The 24,086-nt window shown below is 52.6% G+C and overlaps 1 protein-coding gene across 1 annotated transcript in view; it reads left to right on the plus strand.

Annotated features, from left to right (window-relative positions):
- The window catches only part of COTL1 (coactosin like F-actin binding protein 1), a 46,941-nt gene that overhangs the window by 6,359 nt on the left and 16,496 nt on the right, over positions 1-24,086 (plus strand). The window contains exon 3 of the mRNA XM_003361733.4: positions 21,519-21,676. Coding sequence (XP_003361781.2) covers positions 21,519-21,676 — 158 coding nt within the window. The remainder of the gene's footprint in view (positions 1-21,518; positions 21,677-24,086) is intronic.

Raw genomic sequence — 24,086 nt, forward strand, 5'->3', positions numbered from 1 at the left:
ATGTGGCTCGGATCCCGAGTTGCTGTGGATATGGTGTAGGCTGGCAGCTGTAGCTCCAATTCCACCCCTAGCCTGGGCACTTCCTTATGCTGTGGGTGTGGCCCCTATGGGGGAAAAAAAAAAAGGCAAAAAATAAAAAAAGGAAGTAAAAGCCAGATACAGTTCAGTTATAGTTTAGCAGTGAGAAATTTGTTCATTCATTCATTCATTCATCTGTTCCCTCTTTCCTTCTTTCCTCCAGTGTGTATGCGTAGCTGCCCTGAAGGGTACTTGCTATTCTAGGCACTGGGGACAAATACGGCAGCAGAGAAAGCCCCTGTCCCCACGGAGCTGATGTTTTATTGTCATTGCCCAGCCTTTAAAGTGGCTCTGTAATGGTCTCTCATAGAAATGTGACATTGTTTAACAGATCTGTTATTGATGGACCCGAAGTGCTCTGTTGCCAGCAGTTTTATTTTAGAAAGAATCCAGGCATCTGGGAATGAATCCAGTTTTCTGTTGGAAGAGAGTTTAAAGCCGATCGGTTACGAGCACTGATGGTGGAGCCAGGGTATCTTGTCTTGACTTGTGGCCTTGCTGTGCTGTGTGACCTTGGGCAGGTCCCCCAGATGCTGTTTCCTCGTCTGTAAGATGCGGATAATGTTGGCACATAGTACAGGTTTGTGAGGAGGATAAACTGACATGATACACACAAAGCTTGTGGGCGGTGCCTGGCATAGAGCGCATGCTCAGTAAAGGCAGTATTGTTAACGTGGCGCCTTGGAAGATGGTGAACATCCAGAAGGGGGTTGAAAGAAACTTGACGGGGAGGGTGGTTACCAGAGAAGGTACATTCATGGAGGGCAGTGTCAGCATGAAGCTCCATGTCAGGTAGGTAGACATGCCCTGTGATGTTGGCTGAATGATGATCTGGGTACCGATGATATTCCCATGATTCTCTGGTGAGTCTGGAGCCTTCAGCTCAAAATATCCCCTCACAGAGAGACGTGGGGTTCTGTGTTTTTTGTCCAGCATCCCATCCTTTGGGGGAACTTCTCTTTCGCATTTTGTAATAATCTTGCTCAGTCAGTGTCCTTCCAGTGGGACTGACTCTGCCCCTCCCCACAGGGAGGGCACATGACCCTGACCTGGCCAATCAGAGCAAGCCATGATGTGTTAACAAGTCTGTTAAGTGATTGGTTCAGGGTTGGGCCCATGTGACTCAGGTCAAGCCAATCAGCTCCATCCCTTAGACTTTGGACAGAGTTGTTGGGAGTCCTTTTATTTTTCTCTGGGATTAAGACCTGTAAGCACATTGAAGGCTTGGGGCTTGCAGGTCCCATCAACCATTTGGAAAAGGAACCTGAGAACTCAGGAATAGGGCCAAAAACGGAGGGTGGAGACTAGAGGACATGGCTTAAACTCCTGGATCCAGCCATACCTGACTCTCCCTTCTTAGGATATTTATTTTCATAAGCCAACCAATTTTTTCCCCCCTTAAGCCTGTGTGAGTAGGTTCTTTATCACTTCCCTCTAAGAGTCCTGGCTGTAGTACCCAGGGTACCAGGCTAAGAGGGGAGAATCCAGGTTGGGCAAGGAATTCAAAACCTTTCATGTGAGAATTAACTGAGGAAACTGGGCATATTTAACTTAGAGGGACATCCCACCCCAAGCCCATGTGGTATAAGACCAAACAGTAGAAATTTCAGGGGTAGATTTTGGGTTTGCCTGAGGAAGAATGGGCCTCAAGTCCGAATGGGCTGTCACTGGAGGTAGTGAGACCCCCATCACGGGAGGTATGTCAGGGGAGACTGCCTGATCTCTTGACATAGAAGTTTATGAAAGGGATTGCACGAGGCCCTTTGGACCACTCATTCTCTCTCTGTCTCACAGCCTCCTTCTTGGTCTGTTTTGCTCCCAAGAAGAGTGAGGAAATGCATTAGCTTAGGTGTGGGTAACACCCCTCTGGGATTGGGCTCAGCCCTACCAGCAACTGAATGTGGCAGTGGGATGGTTCCTAAGGAAAACGGGGGTGTGTTTACTGTTAAGGAAGAAAAGTGGGAGTTTTACTGTGGGTCAGCAGAAACGAACCTGACTAGTATCCAAGAGGATGTGGGTTCGATCCCTGGTCTTGTTCAGTGTGTTAAGGATCCGGCGTTGCCATGAACTGTGGTGTAGGTCACAGACGTGGCTTGGATCCTGCGTTGCTGTGGCTGTGGCATAGGCCAGCAGTTATAGCTCCGATTAGACCCCTAGCCTGGGAACCTCCATATGCTGCACCTGTGGCCCAAAAAAGAAGAAGGAAAGAAAAGAAAAGAAAAGAAAAAAACTATTTGTTCTCATGCTTGTTAAAGGACAGTAAGGCAGACTTCATTCAGGGGACGGTTGTGATAGGTGTAGGGACCACTACGGGGGTCCTTAAGCAGGGGAGAGAGATCAGGCTCAATTCTGAATCCGCCAAGGCAAAGTGGGACTTTATAGTCAAGAAACAAGGCGGGGATCAGTCAGTGGATGGAAAGTTAGCAAGAGGAGAGGTCCGGGGTGAGGGGGGATTCTGGCTAAACTCCTCTAACAGGATTCCTGCTGAAGGCAGGCCGGTGCTGATCCATCACCTGGGGCAAGGTGGAAGACAGGAGCCCACTTACCTCTGGAGGGTGATCAGATACGGAGGATGGGGGCCTCTGGCCAGAGGGACTTAGCAGGATCCTTGCTAGAGTTGGATACGGCAGAGATGAACACGGAGCTCCAGAAGTCGAGACCTAATTGAAAAGAGCTCAGAAGAGCCCCGTTAGCCTTTAGTCAAGGCCAGAATCTTTGCTGTTAACCAAAGAGGGATGTGATGTGAACGAGACAGGTACACTTGCTGTCCACGCTCTCTGCACGTGCCGCTGTATAACACACATGCAGGTGGCGTGTTTTTCTCTTCTCTGCTTGGATTTTTTTTCCCATCTAGCTGCACACAAACATTTTTGCCCCTAGCTTTGCTCCAATTCAGAAACTTGAGGAGTTCCCTTAGTGGGGTAAGCATGTTGTGTTGTCACTGCTATGGCACAGGTTCGATCCCTGGCCCAGGAACTTCCGCATGCCTCAGGCGTGGTCCAAAAAAAAAAAAAAAAAAAAAAATCAGAAACTTGAGTGAGAAAGGAAGGAGAGAAGTCGTCTAGTGAGTCCAGGGGAACATGAGGTCAAAAGGAAGCTGTAAACTGTGACAGGGCTTCGGACATTATAAAGCTTAAGTGATCTGTCAGTCATGCACTCAACAAACATTGATTGAAACATTGTCTCTGGAGCTCCCTTGTGGCTCCAGGTTAAGGAACCTGAGTAGGATCCATGAGGATGCGGCTTTGATCCCTGGCCTTGCTCAAGGGGTGAAGGACTCAGCGTTGCTGTGAGCTGTGGTGTAGATCGCAGACGAGGCTCGGATCTGGCATTGCTGTGGCTGTGGCGTAGGCTGGCAGCTCCAGCTCCAGTTTGACTCCTAGCCTGGGAACCTCCATATGCCTGGGTGCCTCCCTAAAATAGAAGAAAAAAGAAAAAGAAGCATTGTTTCTGTTGCTTCAGAAACAGTGTCGGGTGATGATTCTTAGCAGCCCCTGAAGGACTACTGAGGGACCCTCTTCCCAGTTTTCTGCAAACTCCAGTCTCCCGCTGCCTTTGTGTCGCACACATCTGTTGCTAGGAGGGGTCCTGAGCTGCATCGTGCGGCTTCTTTGTGCCACAAGATGCGTGAACTTTGTGACAGCTCCCTGGGGTGGTAATTGTGTTTGTTTTGGAGTTTGCAGTCACATCTCAGCTGGGGAAGCTCGCTCATGTCCATGTTCCAGGTAACTAGGGCGTCTCTCGTCCCGAGAAAGTGTCCCATCCCTTTGGAGTTGAATTTTTGCTCCTTGGAAATCTTTAGACATTAATGCAAACGTTTTGAAAGCGTTGCTTGAGGCTCGCATAGCTCTTATATCCACATCCTGTTTCTCGTCCTTTCTTCGCCTCATTACATCCTGGCGTTGCCCCACCCGCGGAGCGTGCACGGTGGCCGTCTCTCGTCTCTCATCCACTTTCCCTCCCTCCAGGCTTCAGCAGCGACGTCCTGAAAAGATGCTTTTCCCTTCCCTCTGCTTCTGCGCTGCCGAGCTCGCCCGGTTCCCCTTTCTCGCCTGTCTCGCTCTCACTTCCCTCTGCTGCTTCTCCTTCCCTGCCTGCCGTCCAAGTGTGGGTGTTTCCTGGGCTCCACCCTTGAGCCTGGCTTTTCCCTCTTTGGGACATGTGTTGAGCGCCGACTGTATGCCGGCCCTTTGCTGAGGGCTGGGGTGACCCTTTCCCGACCCCAGTGAGCTTGCGGTCCAGGCAGGGGTGGGGACGGGGGTGGAGGTGGCGCTTTGCTCTCCCATTAACAACCTTTTGTAGCTTTTTCCCCTCAAGTCCAAATGCCTGGAGAAGACGTGGAATGCCCTTTAGGAAGGGATGCTCCCATGCTCATGCCAACTCATGACTCCAACCTTGTGGTGCCAAATGCCCGGCACTGTGTGGCCACTTCGCCTGTAGCAGCTCATCTAATTTTTCTTATTCGTGAGGAGTTGGTCTGTAATGAGCACAGTGACACCGGAGTAGGGGTCATTCCTCTTTCCCTGCTGAGGAATCTAATGGTTTCCTTGGAAGAGTCTAAAGTCGCACGGAGTTCCGCTGTGGCGCAATGGGTTAAGAATCAGACTGTGGCAGCTCAGGTCGCTGAGGAGGTGCAGGGTCAATCCCCCACCCGGGAACTTCCATATGCCACAGACGTGGCCATAAAAAATAGTTACTTGCTTGGTAGACTCGCAGATACAGGGGACAAACTAGCGGCAGTTACCAGTGGGGAGAGGAAGCAGGGAGGGGAAAGATAAGGCTAGGGGAAAAAAAAAAAAAGAGTTATGGGATTATATGATATTATGTATGTGAAACTTTCAAATTTTGGAAAGTGCTCTAGAACTTAAAGCATCTTTTTTAAAAATGACTTTTATTTTTTTCCATTTTTTTCCATTGGTTTTTGAAGAATCTTCTTTGGTTCAATTAAAAATTTGTTTTAAAGTCACTTGCTTGGAGTTCCCTGGTGGCTTCGTGGTTAAGGATCCAGCATTGTCATTGCTATGATTTGGATCACTGCTGTGGCTTGCATTTGATCCTGGGCCCAGCAACTTCTGCATGCTACAGGCACCAAAAAAAAAAAAAAAAAAAAAAAAAAAAAGGAGTTCCTGTTGTGGCTCAGTGGTTAACGAATCCGACTAGGAACGATGAGGTTTCGGGTTCGATTCCTGGCCTTGCTCAGTGGGTTAAGGATCCAGTGTTGCCGTGAGCTGTGGTGTAGGTCGCAGACTCAGCTCGGATCCCATGTTGCTGTGGCTCTGGTGTAGGCTGGTGGCTACAGCTCTGATTCAACCCCTAGCCTGGGAAACTCCATATGCAGTGGGAGCTGCCCAAGAAATGGCAAAAAGACAAAAAAAAAAAAAAAAAAAAAAAGGCGCTGGCCTGAGATGGCACAGTAGGTGGAAAAACTAGACTCTGAACCCAGATCTGCATCCAGGGATCTCAGCCTTTCCTCTGGACTGTGCTGCACCCCCCCTTCCTTGTGACCTGTGCAGTCTTTCCTCTCCTGGCTCTGTTGTCCACTTGGCTTTCCTGGAGGACTCCTAAACATCCGTCAAGGCCCAGCGTAAATGTCCCTTCCACTCAGATGCCCTTCTTGCCTTTGTGATGCTCATTACGTTATGCGTTGGTTACACATGCGTCTGTTTCTTCAGTTCCCAGCGAGATCCTGGAAAGAGGGCCTTTGTCTCTGGTGGTGGTACTCTTGGTGGAGCATCCCGCCCCCTCGTGGTTACCCAGTCTGTCCCAATCTCTTTGCCCCGGGCGGGGGGAGGGGGGGCGGTGGTGTGTTTGCCACTCCCTCGTGTGGGCCCAAGTTGTGGGCTCAACACTTACCAGCTCCCCATGCTCTGTGCCCGTGAGTGTTCGTGTATCTGGTTGCTGTCTGACTCTCCTGCTGGGACTGAGCTCCCGGGGGCAGGAGCCTGGTCCATTTGGTCAGCACCTGGGTCAGTACCACGCACTCCTCCCGGACAAGTGTCATGTTGGGTAGATGAATGAACAGCGGCCCCTTGAGAGGTTTGAGAGCTGAGCTCTGCCCTGGCTGTCCCCTGTTCCCTCTGGCGACCACACGGAGAGTCTGCAAGTCCCAAGGCCCTGAGGCCTTCGCCCCGACTGGCCTCTGGCCCAGGTGTGTGGCCGGGAGCCCCCGCAGGGCTGCATTCCTCGCCAACTTAATTTGGGTCTGCTTTTTCAGATTCCGCTCGTGGCCTCCACAGCGCCAGGTCCCCAGAGGCCTGTGTGTGAAGGGAGGGCAGTAGGCCCAGTGTTTTGCATCTGATTCCATCAGTGTATCCGAAATTCACCTGCCTGGCATTCTGCTTTGTTGATTTTTAAAATTTTTATGTATTTATTTATTTACTTTTTTTTTTTTGGTCTTTTCTAGGGCCGCTTCCCATGGCATATGGAGGTTCCCAGGCTAGGGGTCGAATCGGAGCTGTAGCCACCAGCCTACACCAGAGCCACAGCAACGCTGGATTCAAGCCTCGTCTGCGACCTATACCACAGATCACGGCAATGCCGGATCCTTAACCCACTGAGCAAGGCCAGGGACCGAACCGCAACCTCATGGTTCCTAGTTGGATTTGTTAACCACTGAGCCATGACGGGAACTCCCTGGCATCCTGTTTTAGTTCTGAACTCTGTTTCTCGTCATCTGTCTCATTTTTCCTCATGTACTTTTTTTTTTTTAATCCTCCATGCATTTGTGGAAGTTTCCTTGCCAATAATAGGTAGTGATAATACTTAAAAATGAACAGCGAGCATTGGGCTTTTATTGTGCCAGGAATCGTGCTGAGATCCTTGTACGTGTTTCCTGTGGCTGCTGTAACAAAGTGCCACGGACTGAGTGGCTTAAGACAACATAATTTTCTCGGCTTACAGTTGTAGAAGGCAGGCAGCCCAAATCCACCCCACTGAGCTAACTTCAAGGCCACCTCACTGGGCTAACTTCAGGGTGGGGGCGGGACTGTTCCTTCCAGAGGCACCTGCGCCCCTTGACTCAGGGCCCCTCCCCATCCCTTGAGGCTGGCAGGGGTGGCTTGTGTCCCTCTCTGCTTCTTCCGCCTCCCTCTCTTCCCCCTTTGAGGACACTTGTGATTATGTTGGGCCCATGCGGATTATCCGTCGTAACCACCCCATGCCCAGATCCTTAACTTAATCGCACCTGCAAAGTCGCTTGTGCCAGGTCAGGTTACACAGGTTCCAGAGGTCAGGATGTGGACATCTTTGGGGTCCATTGTTTTGCCAGCCACAGTCCCTAATTATGATTTTATGTAGTTGACACCATGACCCAACGTGGTAGGTGGGCCCTGTTGTTGTTCCCATTTCACAGACAGGAACACTGAGGCCCAGAGCCACAAAGACAGCAGCCCAGGGCTGCACGGAGGCTGATGTGTGTTTCTGCCAATGCCTGTGCTCCTGGTTCCACCCCGACCCCTGCCGCTTCCTAATACTGGCAACTAAAACTCTTTGAAACAGGGAGGACGGACCACAGCCGAGCTCTTTTCTTTTCCCCCCTCCGTCTCATTGCGAGATAATGGACATAGCTCATTGTACAGATTTAAGGGGTGCCGCCTGGTGGTTTGGTTGGCACGCCGTGTGAGATGATTACTACGGTAGGTCTGGTTCACACCCATCATCTGATATAGATGCAATAAAAAGAAAAGAAAAACATTTTTCCTCCGGTGGGAAGAACACTTAGGGTCTCTTCTCTTAACAATCTCCCGCAAGCTCTTTGCTTGAATGCCAAGGGGCAGACCTGCTGCCCGGGCCTCTGGCCGGGGGCACATGTGCAGAGGACTGTGCGGCGCAGAGGTCATTTTTCCGCCGTTGCGCAAGTGGCGAACCCACGATGGCCTCCGGGGAGCCACCCCCTTCATTCGCACGCCTCCTCTCTCCCAGGGGAGACTTCCCACCCCGCTGCTTCTGACGGAGAGGAAGTCCCTGCGAGGTCGTGGGTCTGACCCGGAAGTGGTTTCCTTCCCTTTTTTGGCTACAGTTCTCCCCAGACTCTAGAATGGAGTGGATGGGTCATGGATTGCCTCGGGCAGGTCAGGGGCCCCTCTGGGGCTTTGGGGCCGGAGTGAAGAGAGCCAGGCTCCGTGGGAGCCCCCTGCCCCACCAAGGACGATGCCCTGTCTCTTGCAGCCTTTGGCTGGGACGCCACTGGTTCTGCTCTTTTTTTTTTTTTTTTGATTTTTTAAAGTCTTATTGAAGTAGGGTTGATTTGCAGTCCCTTCTGCTGCACAACAAAGTGATTCAGTGATACATGCACACACGTCCATTCTCCTTCAGATTCTTTTCCTCCATAGATCACCACGGAGGGTTGGGTAGCGTCCCCTGTGCTGGAGAGCCAGTCCCCCCGGCCAGTCATTCCGTAGACCTCAGCGTGTATAGGCCACTGACTCTGTTCTTGATTTGGCCAGACCTACTGCCGTGTGTTCATTTTAGGGAAAGTAACTTACTCTCTTCTTGGGCGACGCGCACTCCTTCATCTAACAGATGCAAATGGAGGACCTACCCTGTGCCAGGCCCTCTGGACACTGGGGAAGCTGAGTGGTCTGGACCCTAGAGCTGCCATTCTGCCAGGGCAGATAACAGACCAGCCAGCAAATCAGATCCTTTCAGAATGAGATGAGTGAGCAGAAAAGAAAACGAAGCAATGGGCCAGAGATGAATCGTGGGGACCCCACTGTCTGCCAGGGTGCTCAGGAGAGCCTGAAAGAGGAGGGAGCATGAAGGCAAAACCCGAATGCAAGGGAGCCAGGCGTGCAGCATCAGGACCCGGCGGAAGCGGGGGGGGCCCATACATCCCACAGGGATCCCACTTCCAGAGCATGGAAAGACCTTGTTTCTATTTTAGTTGAGTTGAGTGTTTGCTTTGTAGGGCCGCACCCACGGCATTTCGAGGTTCCCAGACTAGGGGTCGAATCCGAGCTACATCTGCAGGCCGCAGTTACAGTCACAGCCTCCACAGCCATCACCACTTCAATGCAGGATCTGAGCCGCATCTGCAACCTACCCCACAGCTCGCAGCAACACCTGATCTCTGACCCACTGAGGGAGGCCAGGGATCGAACCCACATCCTCGTGGATACTCGTGGGATTTTTTCCTGCTGTGCCACAACAGGAACTCCTGTAAAGAACGCTTCAGACTCACGGCAAGGTGAATCACCCACGTAAAAAGTGGGCACGGGATTTGAATGGGTCTTTCTGCCGAGGAGACGAGCAGATGGCCCGTGAACACAGGAGCCGGTGCTCGGCATCCTTAGTCATTAGGGCAGGGCAAGTCAGGGAGCACTGGGAAGTCGCCTCCCACGCACTGGGAGGCCAGGATCGCAGGTGTGGCGAGGCGGGCGCGAGTCAGAGCCATCACGCCCTACTGGTGGGGAAGCAGCCCCAGCTGCTGGGGACACAGTCTGGCAGCTCCCGAAGGGTCAAGCCTAGCTCTTTCACGCCTGAGTATCTGCCCAAGAGAAATGCAGACACAGACTGGTACATGAACGGTCACAGAGGCATTATTCACAACAGCCAAACAGGGAGGACCCCCCACCCCCAGCTGTCCATCCACTGATGACCAGATAGACAAAATGGGGTCCCTTCATCAATGGAATATTATGTAGTCGTAACAAGGCATAAAATACCGCCATGTGCTATACCGTGGATGAGCCTTGAAAACATGATGCTGAGTGAGAGGAGCCAGACATAAAAGGCCACAAATTGTATGATTCTATGTATTTCACGTTTCCAGAACAAGCAAATCCAGGGAGATATAAAGCAGGTTAGTGGCTGTCAGGAATGGGGGGCTAGGTGTGACTATTCACGGGTTTCCTTTTGGGGTGTTCTAAGTAGGCGTTCCCTTGCAGTGAAGCAGGTTCAGGATCTGGTGCTGTCACTGCAGTGGCTCGGATGGCTGTGGTGGCGCAGGTTCGGCCCCTGGCTTGGGAACTTCCGCACGCTGCAGGCATGGCCAAAGAAAAAAAAAAAAAAAAAGTGTTCTAAGTAGTGGTGACGGTTGTGCAGCTTTGTGGATATACCAAAATCCAATGAATTGTACACTTAAAAGAAGTGAATTTTGGAATTCTCATTGTGGCGCAGCTGAAACGAATCCAACCAGTATCCATGAGGATGCGGGTTCGATCCCTGGGCTGGCTGGGTGGGTCTGGGATTTGGCGTTGCCGAGAGCTGTGGAGTAGGTCACAGACACAGCTCGGATCCCGCGATGCTGTGACCGTGGTGTAGGCTGGCGGCTGTAGCTCCGATTTGACCCCTAGCCTGGGAACTTCCATATGCCCATGGGTGCTGCGGACTTTAAAAAAAGGAATGAATTTTATGGTATATGTAAATGAGCTTGTAAAACGTGAAGAGGAAATCCAGCAGGGCGCTGGCCCCCACGTGCTGGGGGGGTGGGGTCGGAGCTGGGCCTCGTGGGCCATGGGGACGACTCTGATGTTGCCTGAACAACATGCATTTTATTCCCACGACTTTTGGCCCACGACCTTCTAGAATTTCCCCTTGGGCCTTCCTGGGGTGCGTTCCCAGGTCAGCATTTTTGGTTCTGTCTTGTTCCCCTCCATTTCAGACCTGCCTTTTCCTGGGGCCCCAGACTCGCCCCGCCCCGTCTCTCTCACTCGTGCTTGAACCTGATCTTGGGCCGCTCTCCTTTCCTGCCACCTCCCTTTGCTCTGTCATCATTACCGTGTCCTCATCCTCCTGTCTGTCCAGCAGTTGTCGTGCTGCTGGCTCTGTGCCCAGCTCAGTTCTGAGGCTTTACAAGCTCTGGACCCGTGGCTGGGTTTTCATCTTCCAGGCCAGCATCTGGCACCGAGCTGGTGCCCAAGAGATGTTTCATGGCCTGCACTCCTTGCCTCGAATGCTTAGAGGAAAGGGGTCCATGTGTCTTGGATATTCCTGTGGGTTAATAAGTCAGCAAATCAATGAAAGAGTGAAATGAATCAGCTCTAAACGTGTGCATGAACTCAAGGGCTGCAGTGTTAACAGCCGCTGAGATGAAAACCACGTGTCCAAGCCCCGGGTTGGGGGCAGCTCTGAGGCAGGGGTGAGCCCTGGGGGTCAGAGAGAGGATGTTACAGAGCCCTGATCACACTGTGGAAAGAGGCCGAGCCGGGACTTGAACTCAGGTCTCCCGGTTCTCTCGGGTGCCGAGGGTTGGCTTTGCCTTGCTCTTCTGGAGCGCCCCCCTTGGTGACATGAGCAGGGAAGGATGCCCACGCTCACCAGGCATCGCTGATTCTAGCAACGCCATGTGTGCCTGCCCTGCCTGTGGGCTTTTATTTAAAGGGCACGTTTGCGGAGTTCCCATTGTGGCTGAGTAGTAACAAACCTGATGAGTATCCATGAGGATGTGGGTTCGATCCCTGGCCCCGCTCAGTGAGTTAGGGATCTGGCATTTCTGTGAACTTCGGTGTAGACTGCAGACATAGCTCGGATCTGGCGTTGCTGTGGCTGTGGTGTAGGCTGGCAGCTGCAGCTCTGATTCGATCCTTAGCCTGGGAACCTCCATTGGCCGCGGGTGCGGCCCTACAAAGACCAAAAAAGGTGGGCCCATTTATCCAGACTGGCCTGTTGCTTCCTGTCCTTCCACAGCTACTCATTCCTGCCTGTCTCTTCATTCCTGCTCTCTGGGTGTAGAAGCCACACCGTGAAAACTCCAGGGAGGAGACTGTTTTTATTCTTAGAAGACAGCATCTCTTGTTATAGTGACACAGCCAAGGACTGGGGACCAGAATGCTTCCAAGCAGCTAAAGTGGATGTGCCAATGGGCGTTCCCGTCGTGGCACAGTGGTCAGTGAATCTGACTAGGAACCGTGAGGTTGCGGGTTCGATCCCTGGCCTTGCTCAGTGGGTTGAGGATCCAGCGTTGCTGTGGTGTGGGTCGCAGACGTGGCTCGGATCCCGAGCTGCTGTGGCTCTGGCATAGGCTGGCGCCTATAGCTCCAATTAGACCCCTAGCCTGGGAACCCCCATGTGCCATGGGAGCGGCCCTAGAAAAGGCAAAAAGACAAAAAATAAATGTATAAATAAAATGAAGTGGATGCACCAAGGCTCCTCTTTTATTCAGGAAATATTTACGGAGCGTAAACATTGGGTCAAGCACCGTTCTGGGAACTCGAGGTGTAAGAGAGGTTTCCTTTCTGGGTAGGGATGAGCTGTAAGGGCCTCAGGGCTGCCATTCTAAGCCTTTTCAACTCTTGTTTTACACACAACTATAATGAGCTAATTATATGCCCCTCTAGCCGGTGGCAAGTCAGAAATAGAGCGAGCGCCTATTGAGGGAGGCAACTTGAACTTGCCCGCAGAAGCTGGTGCTTTTGTCTGTGGGGTTCTGTCGGAATCGTTGCCTCAAGTTGTTAATGTGGGCGCCTTTCTTCCTCCTTACTCTGTTAGCTGCATGAGCTCTAGATCATCCTGCAAGACCGGATGAAGCATCACCTCCTCCCTGAAGCCTGCCCTGATCACTGCCCTCTGGGCAGAGTCCCTGTCTCTCTTTCTTTGATGTTCCTTTTGCCCTATGGTATCTTGTAGCTAAGGTGCTACCTTCACTGTGCTCGCAGACTTGTCTTTTGATCCCTGCTAAATTGTGTATTTTTGGTAGGCTCAAATTGTGTCTTTTTCAGCAAAGTCCCTGCATCTCAAATTATCAACACATGTTTGTCAAATGACTAACTGACAGCCATGGAAGAAACAGCAAAACGATAAACAGCAGATAGGAGAATGCAGAGCCGTGCACTCCAGGGACGTTTAGTGCTCAGGCGATCAGACCCTGACTCCTTCAGTGTCCCTGGAGTGTCACATTGTCAGTGCTGCAATCATGGACTCAGAGCCTCCAGAAACTGGTTACAGCCACTGTTCTCTAATTCAGAAGGTGAAGTTGGGTATAACACACTGACTTCCATTTAAGGAAGTAAAAGGCAGCATCAAAAAAAAAAGTTCTGGTGCTTTGTCCCTTGGGGGAGACCTGTATCTCCTCCTGATAATGTGGTCTCCAGCTCAGCCCATTCCCCGAGGGTTCTACCGAGGTGACCATCCTTTTTTCATCTGGCTCCCCTGTGCTCCATTTTCCGGGGTTCTCTGCCAAACTAGGAAAGCTGGGTCATTGCACATTTCATGCACATTCAACCAGGAAGGATTCCTGGGGGACGTCTGCTGCTGGGAGCGGGGGGTGGGACAAAGAGCCAGCTGCACAGACAGTCAGATCTCAGCCATGTGGCCCCCATCCTCTGTGTCCGAGAGACAGAGGACAGTTTCCGCTCCCCAGGTCCTTGTCTGTCGCTGCCCGGCTCCGCCATCAGCAGCCCGCTGGAAGTGATGCAGCTGTGGCTGCTGTCCAGCTGTCCTCTGCCCCAGGGCAGCAGGATGTTCAAATTCTTTCCCGTTTCCTTTCATGCCCGCTCCAGGGAGCTGGCTTGGTGGAAGCTGACAGCTCAGCTGTTTGGTGTGTGGGTTGTTTTCTTCCTTAGTGAACCTTGTTTGCGTAACATCTCGGGGTGTCTATATAAGGTAAGGTCAGCTTCAGCCCCGCCGCCCGCCCCGCAATTGAGCGGTGCTCTGGGGCAATTTCCTGCTGTTTCCCTCCCCCCGTCTTTGGTCTTGCTCTGAAGTTCATTGTTGGATGGAGATTGTGAAAGGGTTACTTCCCTCTTTTTTTCTTTCTGTTGGCCAGCAGATATGTATCGAGTGCCTGCGCTGCGCCTAGCACGGTCGTTGTTTCTGGGGCTTGGACAAGACTTGGACGGATATGAAAGTAGCTGAAAAGAAAAGATCAAAAGGACAGGCGCCCAAAGGCTTGCTTAGGTGTTACTTAGGGAGTTTACTGGGTTATTGAAGTGGTGGCCCCCCCTTTGGTATTTCTATTTATTTTGCACCTGGTATGGGTTTTGTGTGTGATGAAAAAAAAAAAATTGTTCGAAGTGTTTGCAGAAGTGTGAGAAAGCCTCACACTGCCCGGCCCCAGGCATAGCCTCAAACTCCTCGGTCTCCTCTGGGTTTTGTCTTCCAGCCAGTGCCAGCTTTGGGAAGATGCAGAGGGACGTCAGGGGTCTTTGGGGGAGAAGGCAGGGCCCCTTGACCATTGTGGACCCTGTGCCTGGGCTGCCATGGTGAGAATACTGGAGGAGATTGTCAGAATCTGCCCCTCACTGATCTGGAGCCTCAGGAGAGTTCCAGTCTGGGCGGGAGGGGTGGAAGAGGGCAGGGAGTCCTTGAGAGCTTGGTGGGAAATATGTGCCGTTTATAGTTTTTGGGAAAATTCTTAGAGCAGCTCACTCTGGTGGCCTTGGTGATTCCAGGGTAATCTGGCCAGCGTTTTATTTTTATTATTATTATTTTTTGTCTTTTTGCCTTTTCTAGGCATATGGAGGTTCCCAGGCTAGGGGTCCAATTGGAGTTGTAGCCACCGGCCTACACCAGAGCCACAGCAACTCGGGATCTGAGCCACGTCTGCGACCCACACCACAGCTCACGGCAACGCCGGATCCTTAACCCGCTGAGCAAGACCAGGGATCGAACCCGCAACCTCGTGGTTCCTAGTCAGATTCGTTAACCCCTGAGCCATGACGGGAACTACTGGCCAGCTTTTTAAACTCCTTTTCCTATGACCTTTGTGGTCTTCTCCCCCTGCTTTGTATCATTCTGTTTCCTCCGCACACACCCCGACCCCCGCCATCCTGCCTCCCCTCTCTCTTTTCCTAAGTCCCTCGCCCTAGACAGAGCTGCACGAGAGAAGAGATGGGAGGAGTGGAGAGGGCGGTAGAGTCAGTGGAGTGGAACGAGAGGGAAGTGCAGAGTTGAGGAGGGGGCTAGAGGAGGCTGGGCGAGGAAGGGGCTGCAGAGGAGAGAATGCCCATGACCGCAGCTGGCATTCAGAGCACCTGCTCTGTGCCAGGCACTGTCTCCAGAACTTTACATGCTGTGATTTTATGCTGTAAGTTAAACGACTTAGTGAATGAAAACCAGGAGCCTTGAAAAAATGAGCAGGACCTTGAACCCAGCAGGCCCTGCCTGGGATCTCTAGGTCCAGAGGGGTTCTTAACACTAGGGATTAGCTGGTGCAGGAGCTGTTTGGCACCTATAACCCATCATTGGCCCATGATGATGCCTCACAGACAACCAAAGGCTCACGTTCTCTTGAGAGTCGTGTTCCGTTAACACCCTCTGAGGGCCTCTCTTCATGGGCAAGACCCTCGCTGGGCCAGAAGAGGAGCGTGTGCCCAGCCCCAGTTGGGGGCAGCCGACGTGCAGTTCACCTGGGCTTTGAGCCCACGGTGGCGCCCGAGGCAGTGAGCGGTGGAGCCGATGGTTCTCTGGGATGGGGGCTCCCACCTTGCGACGTCATCCGTTGACAGCTCCCCCGAGATGGAGTTCCGTGATGCTCTCGGAACCTTGTTAAAGATGGCTCGTGTCAGTACACATGTGTAAGTCCCAGAAAAACTCCCCCTTGACCCATGCGGTGGTTCAGCAGCTCTTTTTCTAAGTACCGCTCTTCTGTCTTGGACTGTCTTCTTGGACTGTGGGATTTGGGGGATGGGGGCAGTCTCTGGGGGGCAGTCCCAGGGGTCTTTGGTGCTGAGATGCCCAGGAACCACACCTCAATGCCTCGAATTCTGCAAATGATATTGGCGAGGAGACCAAGTGTACAGGAAGCTCCTTCATACGAACACTTCCTTAAAGTGAAAGGGCGTGGGAGGAGAGAAAGGGGGTGGAGCTGAACTTTGGGCCCTTGAACTTGTCCGCCCACGAGAGCCTTTGTCTCACCCCCTTTCCCAGCGTAGGAGGAGAGCAGGTCCTCCGAGCCCAAAGCCCCGTCCTTTCCTCTGCTCATCAGTTCCTCTAGGTCAGTGGTCCTCAGGCTTCAGAGGCATCTGAATCCCCACAGCTGGTTCCGATCCACCTCCTGGACCCCATTCCCCGGAGTTCCTGAATTTGCAGTCTCATGAGTTCTTGGGTGATGCTGCTGGCTGCCGGTCTGAGGACCACACTTTGAGAACTGCTGATGTAGCCATAGCTAGCTCTCCAGTGGGCGGGGAGGGGGATGTCTGGCTCCTTATCCCTTCATCTCTCTGAGCCTCAGTTTCTCTGTCTGTGAAATGAGAGCAGTGCTGACCTTTTGGGCTGAAGACACGTGCAGAGAGGTGTCAGTGCCTAGAACCTCACCCAGTAAATAGCCTCTGGCATCTCCAGGACCCTCCCTGGTCTCCCTGGCATGTAGCCCTCTGCTTGGCACAGAGTAGGTCCTCAAGAGTACTCATAGGATCAGCACATGACTGTGTGTGCTTAGCAGGGTGAGCCTGAGCTTGACGGATACAGAAGGCAGCATAGAGGCTGGAAGGCAAGGAGGCTGCTCGTTGGGTTTGGCAGTGAGGACGCCGCCGTGGACCTTTGGAAGCAGTTTTGTCGGGGATGTGGGGACAGACAAATGGTAACTGTCCCCGTCCGCCAAGGCTTTCGTGTCTTTTTTTTTTTTTTTTTTAATTTAATCCTCACAACCTCCTTATGAGGTAGGTATTTGATCCATTTTGCAGATGAGGAAACCGAGGCCCAGAGACATTTAGGAATCGGATCACAGAGCTGGTACCAAGTGGGGATGAGTTTCTGTTGGAGTCCAGAACTTGGGACTCAGCGATGGTATTGATCAGAACGTGGAGGCTGAACCCTCCAGGGAGCAGCAGGTGTAGACAGTCAGGCAGAGGCCTCTCACGGACGGGGTTCAGGGTGTCTGTCCCCTGGTGTCATCCTGGGCCCAGGTCCCCCTCCCCCTGACCGGAATTATCTAGAACTGGAGCTCACCTCCTCAACCTCAGACTAGAAAAAGGTACCAGTCTTCTCGGGGCCAGTTTTGCCATCCTAGTGCATACATGCTTATACACACATTCACTTAGGCAGCACGAACATGCACACACGTGTGCACACACACACACACTCGTAGGCATACATGTGATGGGGTTAAGCTCTGCCTTCCAGGTGACAGCACCCGTGTGCCCCTCCGTGCCTGGTTTATTCAGAGGAGGGAAGTTAGCGATTGAACGAGAACTTCCTCCTGCGCAGACCACTTTGAGGTCAGATGGGCTGAGAACCTCCTTTGGGATGTGGGGAGAGGGTGGGCGGGGGCAGAGGTCTGCGTGGGCAGCTGTGACAATATCGCTCAGACCAACAGGTTTTTCATCTCCGACTTTCTGCTGACTTTTCACTGTTGTGCCAAATCCCGGGCGGCAGACATTTGTAAGCATAACGTGACTCTCGGACTTTCAAAAAACATCAGCAATCTCGTGGGCCGGACCTTTGTCAGATAAGCACCCAACAACCACCCCGGAAAGCAGTCTTCCTGCTGTGACAATGTAAATGACATTGGCCCTCAGCTCTGGCCTGCAGCTCTGGCAGGTCTCAAAGCCAGGTCCCCATGTCCTTGGGGATAGGACCGAGACGCACTTAACGAGCGGCTGTCTTACGCCAGGTCACGGGCTGTTACCTGGGGCACCTGGCTTGTAACTTTCCCACTGGCTTTGGCCAGCGATGTGGTGGTTGGGATCTGAGTACAGTCACGGGATCCCAACCCTCCAGGCTGACCAATGAGGAAGAGGGAAATAGAATGGTTGCCATGGAAACGGACAGTGGGCTCTTTTGCTGGTGCTGTCTGGGTATTTACAAGTCGGAGGCATCCAATGGGTGGCCTGCCTCCTCCTCGAGTCAAGGTGGCCATTTGATTAAACACCTTGGAGCCGGTTCTCCGGTTGCTCCAGTGCTGCCTTCCCAGACGTGGCCGCCGGTGCCGGGCAGTGCTCTGGATGGAAGGGCTTCTGCACCAGCCAGGCGTGGCCGCTTGAATTTCGGTTCCTCAGCCCCACCAGCCCCATTTCCTGTGCTCACTCCCCACCTGCAGCTCCGCCTTGTGGCTCAGGCTCTGGGAAGAAGGTTTTACTGTGTCAGGCCAGGTTTCCCAGCATCCTGCTTAAAACTCACGGTCGACGAAAGAGGGAGGCATAAAACCACTGCAATTTGGAAACATCCCAAATGGCCACCAGTGGATGCCTGGATGGACAGAACAGATGTGGTGCATCCATACAACGGAATATTATGCAGCCATAAAAGGAATGGAGCCCTGACCATCCTACCGTGGGCATGAACCTCACAAACAACCTGAGTGAAAGCAGCCAGACACAAAAGACTGGCGGAGGATTCCACCTGCGAGAAATGCCCAGAACTGGTGTATCCAGAGAGAGAAGGCAGCTTCGTGGTTACATAGGGCGGGAGAAAGGGGGATGAGGGGTGCCTGCTGGTGAGGAGGGGGGTTCTTTTGGGGGGTGAAGCAGATGTTCTGGAATCAGTGGTGGTAATGACTGCACAACATCCTGGATGCACTGAAGGCCGCTGACTCGTGTGCTTTAAAATAATTAAAATGATGGACTTTTGTCCTGTGACTGGTACCTCCATAAAGAAAAAATTGGGGAGGACAGAAAGAATCATCCCATTTTACAGATGAGGCTGCTGAGGTGGGACGGTTGGGGATTAGGTCAGACGGGGATTAAGTCAGATGGAGTAAGGGCTGGAGCTCATGTGGCCGCCTGTCCCCTGGGCTCTTCTTTCCTCACCTCCCCACAGCCACCGGTCCCTAGGCCATGTCCCTTTGGCTGTGCCGGGTCCCTGTGACCACTCTTTCTTCTCTGTCCTCACCACCTTCTCACTCCCTGACCCCCATGGTTAAGTCCCGGGATGGGCGCCCACCAGGCTCCCAGGGCCGGGTGGGGGCAGTTGCCCAAAGGAGCAGGCTGGGCAGGCACCGAAGATGCCCCAGCCCTTGGCTTCAGGCTGGCTTTGTCCTCCGCGTCACACAATCTTGGGCATGTCACATGACCTCCAAGACTCACGTGCTCCGCAGTGGTTTGGGTGTTGGTGAAGGTGACCCCCAGCCCGCCTCCCAGCATCCCTATGAAGCCCTGGTGAACACGAACATATCAGCTGAAAGGTTCTCTGCCCCGGGCATGGTGGTTATTGTCTCTTTCCTTTAAGAGATGCCAGGCTGTAGAGTTTAAATCAAGAGTCTGTGGCCTGCCGAGGGCTGTTTCCACTCCCCCGGTTCCGATGGTTCCCTCTTAGACGGCGTAGCTGGTTGTCCAGGATGCGCTCAGGCTTCGAGGTGCTAACCAGCCCGGACAGACTGCGTCTCCTTTACGCTCAGGGCTGGTGGCCTTGGGTCTTGGCGAGAATCTATGCTTTGTGTGGGATTCAGTGGGGAGCACCTGGAATGATTCTAGGAAGAAAGGCACCTTCATTTAAAAAAGAAAACAAACAGCAAAAAACGACAGAGTTCCCGTGCGGCTCAGCAGGTTGAGAACTCAACTAGTATACATGAAGATGTGGGTTTGATTCCTGGCCCTACTCAGGGGGTTAAGGATCCGGTGTTGCCACGAGCTATGGTGTAGGTCGCAGAGAAGACTCGGATCTGGCATTGCTATGGCTGTGGTGTAGGCAGGCAGCTGTAGCTCTGATTCGACCCCTAGCCTGGGAACTTTATATGCTGCAGGTGTGGCCCTAAAAAGTTTTTAAAAAATTAAAAAAGAAAAACAGTCATAAAACCTCTAAGTGGGATCCTTTGACCAGCAGCATCAGTATTACCCAGGAGCTAGCTAGAAAGCCAGACTCTGGAGTTCCCATTGTGGCACATCAGAAACAAATGTGACCGGTAACCATGAGGTTGTGGGTTCGATCCCTGGCCTCGCTCAGTGGGTTAAGGATCTGGCGTTGCTGTGAGCTGTAGTGTAGGTCGCAGATGCGGATCCTGTGTTACTGTGGCTATGGCGTAGGTTGGTATCTCCATTTCAGCCCCTGGCTCGAATATGCTTGAACCTCCGTATGCTGCAGGTGCGGCCCTAAAAAGATAAAAAAGAAAAAGAAAGCCAGACTCCATCTCAGAATGTGTGTTTTAGCCAGACCCCAGGTAACGCAGACACATACAGCTCTTGAGAAGCACAGCTCCATGGGTCACTGGGTCCCTGAGAAACCCTAAAGCCAGCACCGGAAAGCCATTGGGGAGCATGAGCTGGGTGACATGGCAGGTACAGAGTGAGTGGCCCACACCAGCAGCATCCTTTGTGCCACCCGTGGCTGGGAGGGGCTGGGGTGAGGCCTCACTGGTAACCTGAAATGTCACCTGTTCAGGGATTATGAGTCTGGGTTAGGGTATGTGAGTCCCCCATAAAAGGGGCAGAATTTTGGTGGAAAACACAAGGGGTCCTGATTAGACGGGGACACAGATCGTGTCTGGAAATTTGTTCTCACCTGGGGGTGGTTTTGCCCCCCAGGGGACACTGGGCGGTGGCTGCAGACATTGTTGGTTGTCACGCTGGGGCAGGGAATGTGATCCTGGCATCTGGTGGGCCGAGGCCAGGGACGCTGTTCCATGTCCTTCCGCGCTCAGGACGCGTGCCCTCTGCAAAGAACGACCCGGCCCCCAATGTCCAGAGCGCCAAGGTGGACACACACACACACACCACACATCACTTTAAAAACTCCAGCGTGGGGTTCCCTGGTGGCTCAGTGGGTTAAAGATCCAGCGCCGTCACTGCAGTGGCCCAGGTCCCTGCTGTGGCGTGGGTTCAATCCCTGGCCCTGGAATGTCCGTGTGCTGCGGGTGTAGCCAAAAATAAAATAAAAGAAATGACAGTGCAAGATTATCCCCTGGTATTTTGGGGATGCAGAGCAGTGGGGGCCCGGGGACCTGGCTCAGTGGCATATGGAAGAGATTCTGAAGGGACGAAAATGAAAACACTGGTGTGGCCGTGACGCAGACTTAAATGTACATTCGCGGGACGCAGTAGCCTCTAGAGGCGTTGTCATAAAAAACGAATATTTACCCTATATCAAGCGGAGCACACCCCATGGAAAAATACTCAGAATAATTGTCTGGCCATAAGCGGGCCATGCCCAGTGTGCCCAGAGCTGCATCCCAGGCCAGGGTGGGGGCACTGTCTGTTTCCTCCCTCCCCCGACTCCTCCCCCGGCCTGGTGCCCATCTTTCTACTGTGTTGCTTTCCCGTTCTTCATAGGGCCTCAGATTTGAGGTAAAAAGAGTCCACAAACTTCTCCCTGAATGTGATTCAGAATTTGAGCCTTGACTGGATGAGGGGAGGGGTGGGGTCATGGGCGTGGCAGCCGGAGAGGCCTGGGCTCCTGGGCTCCGTCTCCTGGTGCAGCCCAGTGGGGGAGGGGGGGAGGGAGGCATCATGTGACCCTTCTGAGCCCCCACCTGCCGTCTGTGAGATGGGTGTCCGAGCCAGCAGCGCTGTTGTCAGGACGGTTGGTTGGAGGGACGTGGCGCCTTCGTGGCACAGAGCCCATCCCGGGGGAGGTGGATTGGGGGAGATGGATTCGGGGTCTGTTAACAAGCCCCCCTTTTGCCTTCGGTGCAGATGACGTCCGATTGTTTGCCTTCGTGCGCTTCACCACCGGGGATGCCATGAGCAAGAGGTCCAAGTTTGCCCTCATCACCTGGATTGGCGAGAACGTCAGCGGGCTGCAGCGCGCCAAGACGGGCACCGACAAGACCCTGGTGAAGGAAGTGGTGCAGGTAACCCTCCTTGTGTTCTTTGAGGGGCTTGGGTTGGGGGCCACCATCCAGCAGGGACGCGATGGGCTGCGTTGGGCTCCTGGGTTGGTGACTTTGAATGTGTCGGGCTATGTCTCTGGACCACCAGTGCCACTGGTGAGATGTGCCCCAGACTGTTTTCAGGGTGCGGGCTAGGAGGTCAGTAGCTGCGTTTGCCACCTGACCGTGGAGTACTGGCATCATGGAGACTGGGTCTACCTTGGTGGGTGGGGGAAGTGGCTCACGGGGACGAAGGCTGGAAGGATCACCAAAATGGCGCCACTTCCTGATGGGGGGATGGATGACTTCAATGGGGGCCATGGGGACCCAAGGGGAGAAATCACGAGTGCCCTCTGAATAGCGTCTGGCACACAGCAGGTACACAGTAACATTTGATGGAATGTCAACCTCATGAGTGCCAGCAGGGGTCTTGAATGATGATTTTGATGGCCATAGAATGACTGTATCCACCATGGCGCAGCTTCCTAGTTGGGGCAGGTGGCCGCTGGCCTTGGCTGGCTTGGGCCTGTGGCCCTGTTAGAGTGAGAGGAAGAGGGAAGAGGCATGTACACTTGATTCTGGCTTTGAGCTCCTGAACATGTCTACCTGTAGGACTCTCTATTTTCAAGTATTTTTTCCATTCTGGGTATAACACAAATGGACACTACTGGGAAATTTCCCAAGTGGATCATGTGGGGGCTAAGCCATGGGGTTGTACTGAGAAAAAAAAAAAAAACAATCAAAATCAAAATTCTAGAAAGATAAGCTGGGGAAGAGAGCAAAGGGGAGAGCATTTTTTCCCTACCAAAGGGTTCTCTTTTGTCTTTTGAGGGGCACACCTGTGGCATATGGAGGTTCCCAGGCTAAGGGTCTAATTGGAGCTGTTGCTGCCAGTGTACGCCACAGCCACAGCCACGCCAGATCCGAGCCACGTCTGCGACCTACACCACAGCTCACAGCTACGCCAGATCCTTAACCCATTGAGTGAGGCCAGGGATCAAACTCGCAACCTCATGGTTCCTAGTTGGATTCATTCCCACCGTGCCAAGATGGGAACTCCGGATTCGCTATTTTTGCAAAAGGATTTCCCAAAACCCGTGGTGAGGAGGAGGTAGCTAACAGGCGTAGGGCTTCTTTTTGAGGTGATGAAAATCTTCCAAAATATTCTGAAATCTGGGGTGCTGGTTGCACGTATCTGAGAATGTACCAGATGCCACTGCATTGTGAAACACAGAAGTGAAATGCACACGCATACATATTGGCTGTGTGCAGTGTGTGTGTGTCCTGGACTGGATGCTTGAACAGAAAAACGGGCGAAGTTGGAATGGAGTCTGGAGTTAAATCACTAGTAACGTTGCAGCGTTGGCATCTTAGCTGTGACAAACATACCTCTGTAACAGCAGATGTTCACAATTGTCTAAATGGCCCGTGGGGTACGTGGAAACTCTGGGTCCTGGCTCTTGCAACTTTTCAGTAAAGCCAAAACTATCTCCAAAGAAAATTTTTATTTAAAAAATGATAACAGGGGGGAAATTCCTATCATTTCTATTATCGCAGGCACTTTTTCCATCTTTCCTACCACCGGGCGAATGCACCCAGCTCTGGGCGTTGCTGTGATCATAGCCTGCAAATCACATCCTATCACTGCCTCTCTCTCTCTTTTTTTTAACTTCACTTACTTTCATAAATTATGTGGCTGCCGTTTTTGTAGTGAACGTTTTCCTGGGGACCGAGTGTCCCATTTCACAAGTGCGCTGTGATACCCTGAAAGCTCCCTGGCCTTGGTCTCTTGAGCTGCTTCCAGTTTTATCAAACCAATGTTTTAACACATGGCGCGCCTTTCTCTGCTCCACGGGATTCTTAGACCATGTTCTCAGGAGCTGGGGTTCCAGAGTTAATAGGGGTGATTATCATTTTAAAAAGGCGTACGTTGTCAAGTTCCCTCCTAAAGGGTTAGCGCCATGCCCGGGGACATGGTAAAAAAAAATTTTTTTTTTTGATCATCATAGGGCTGCCCCTGTGGCATATGGAGGCTCCCAGGCTAGGGGTCAAATCGGAGCTGATGACCTGCCCCACAGCCACGGCCACGCGGGATCAGAGCTGTGTCTGCGACCTACACTGCAGCTCAGGGCAATTTCAGATCCTTAACCTACTGAGCGAGGCCAGGGATCAAACCTACGTCCTCAGGGGTGCTAGTCGGATCTGTTTTTGCTGTGCCACAGCGGGAACTCTTCATAGCGAATAGTCAACAAATGTTATTTCTTCCAAACCGTAATCGGCATTACCAGACGGCCCTGGGATTGGCACCTGGCTGGCACTGGCACCCTTGCTCTGATGGCCCCCGACTCAACCCTTTGGGCTCTCCTACAGGACAGTTGGGGTTTGAATGGTT

Source organism: Sus scrofa, chromosome 6 (assembly GCF_000003025.6).
Source record: "Sus scrofa isolate TJ Tabasco breed Duroc chromosome 6, Sscrofa11.1, whole genome shotgun sequence".
In the NCBI taxonomy this organism is placed as follows: Eukaryota; Metazoa; Chordata; class Mammalia; order Artiodactyla; family Suidae; genus Sus; species Sus scrofa.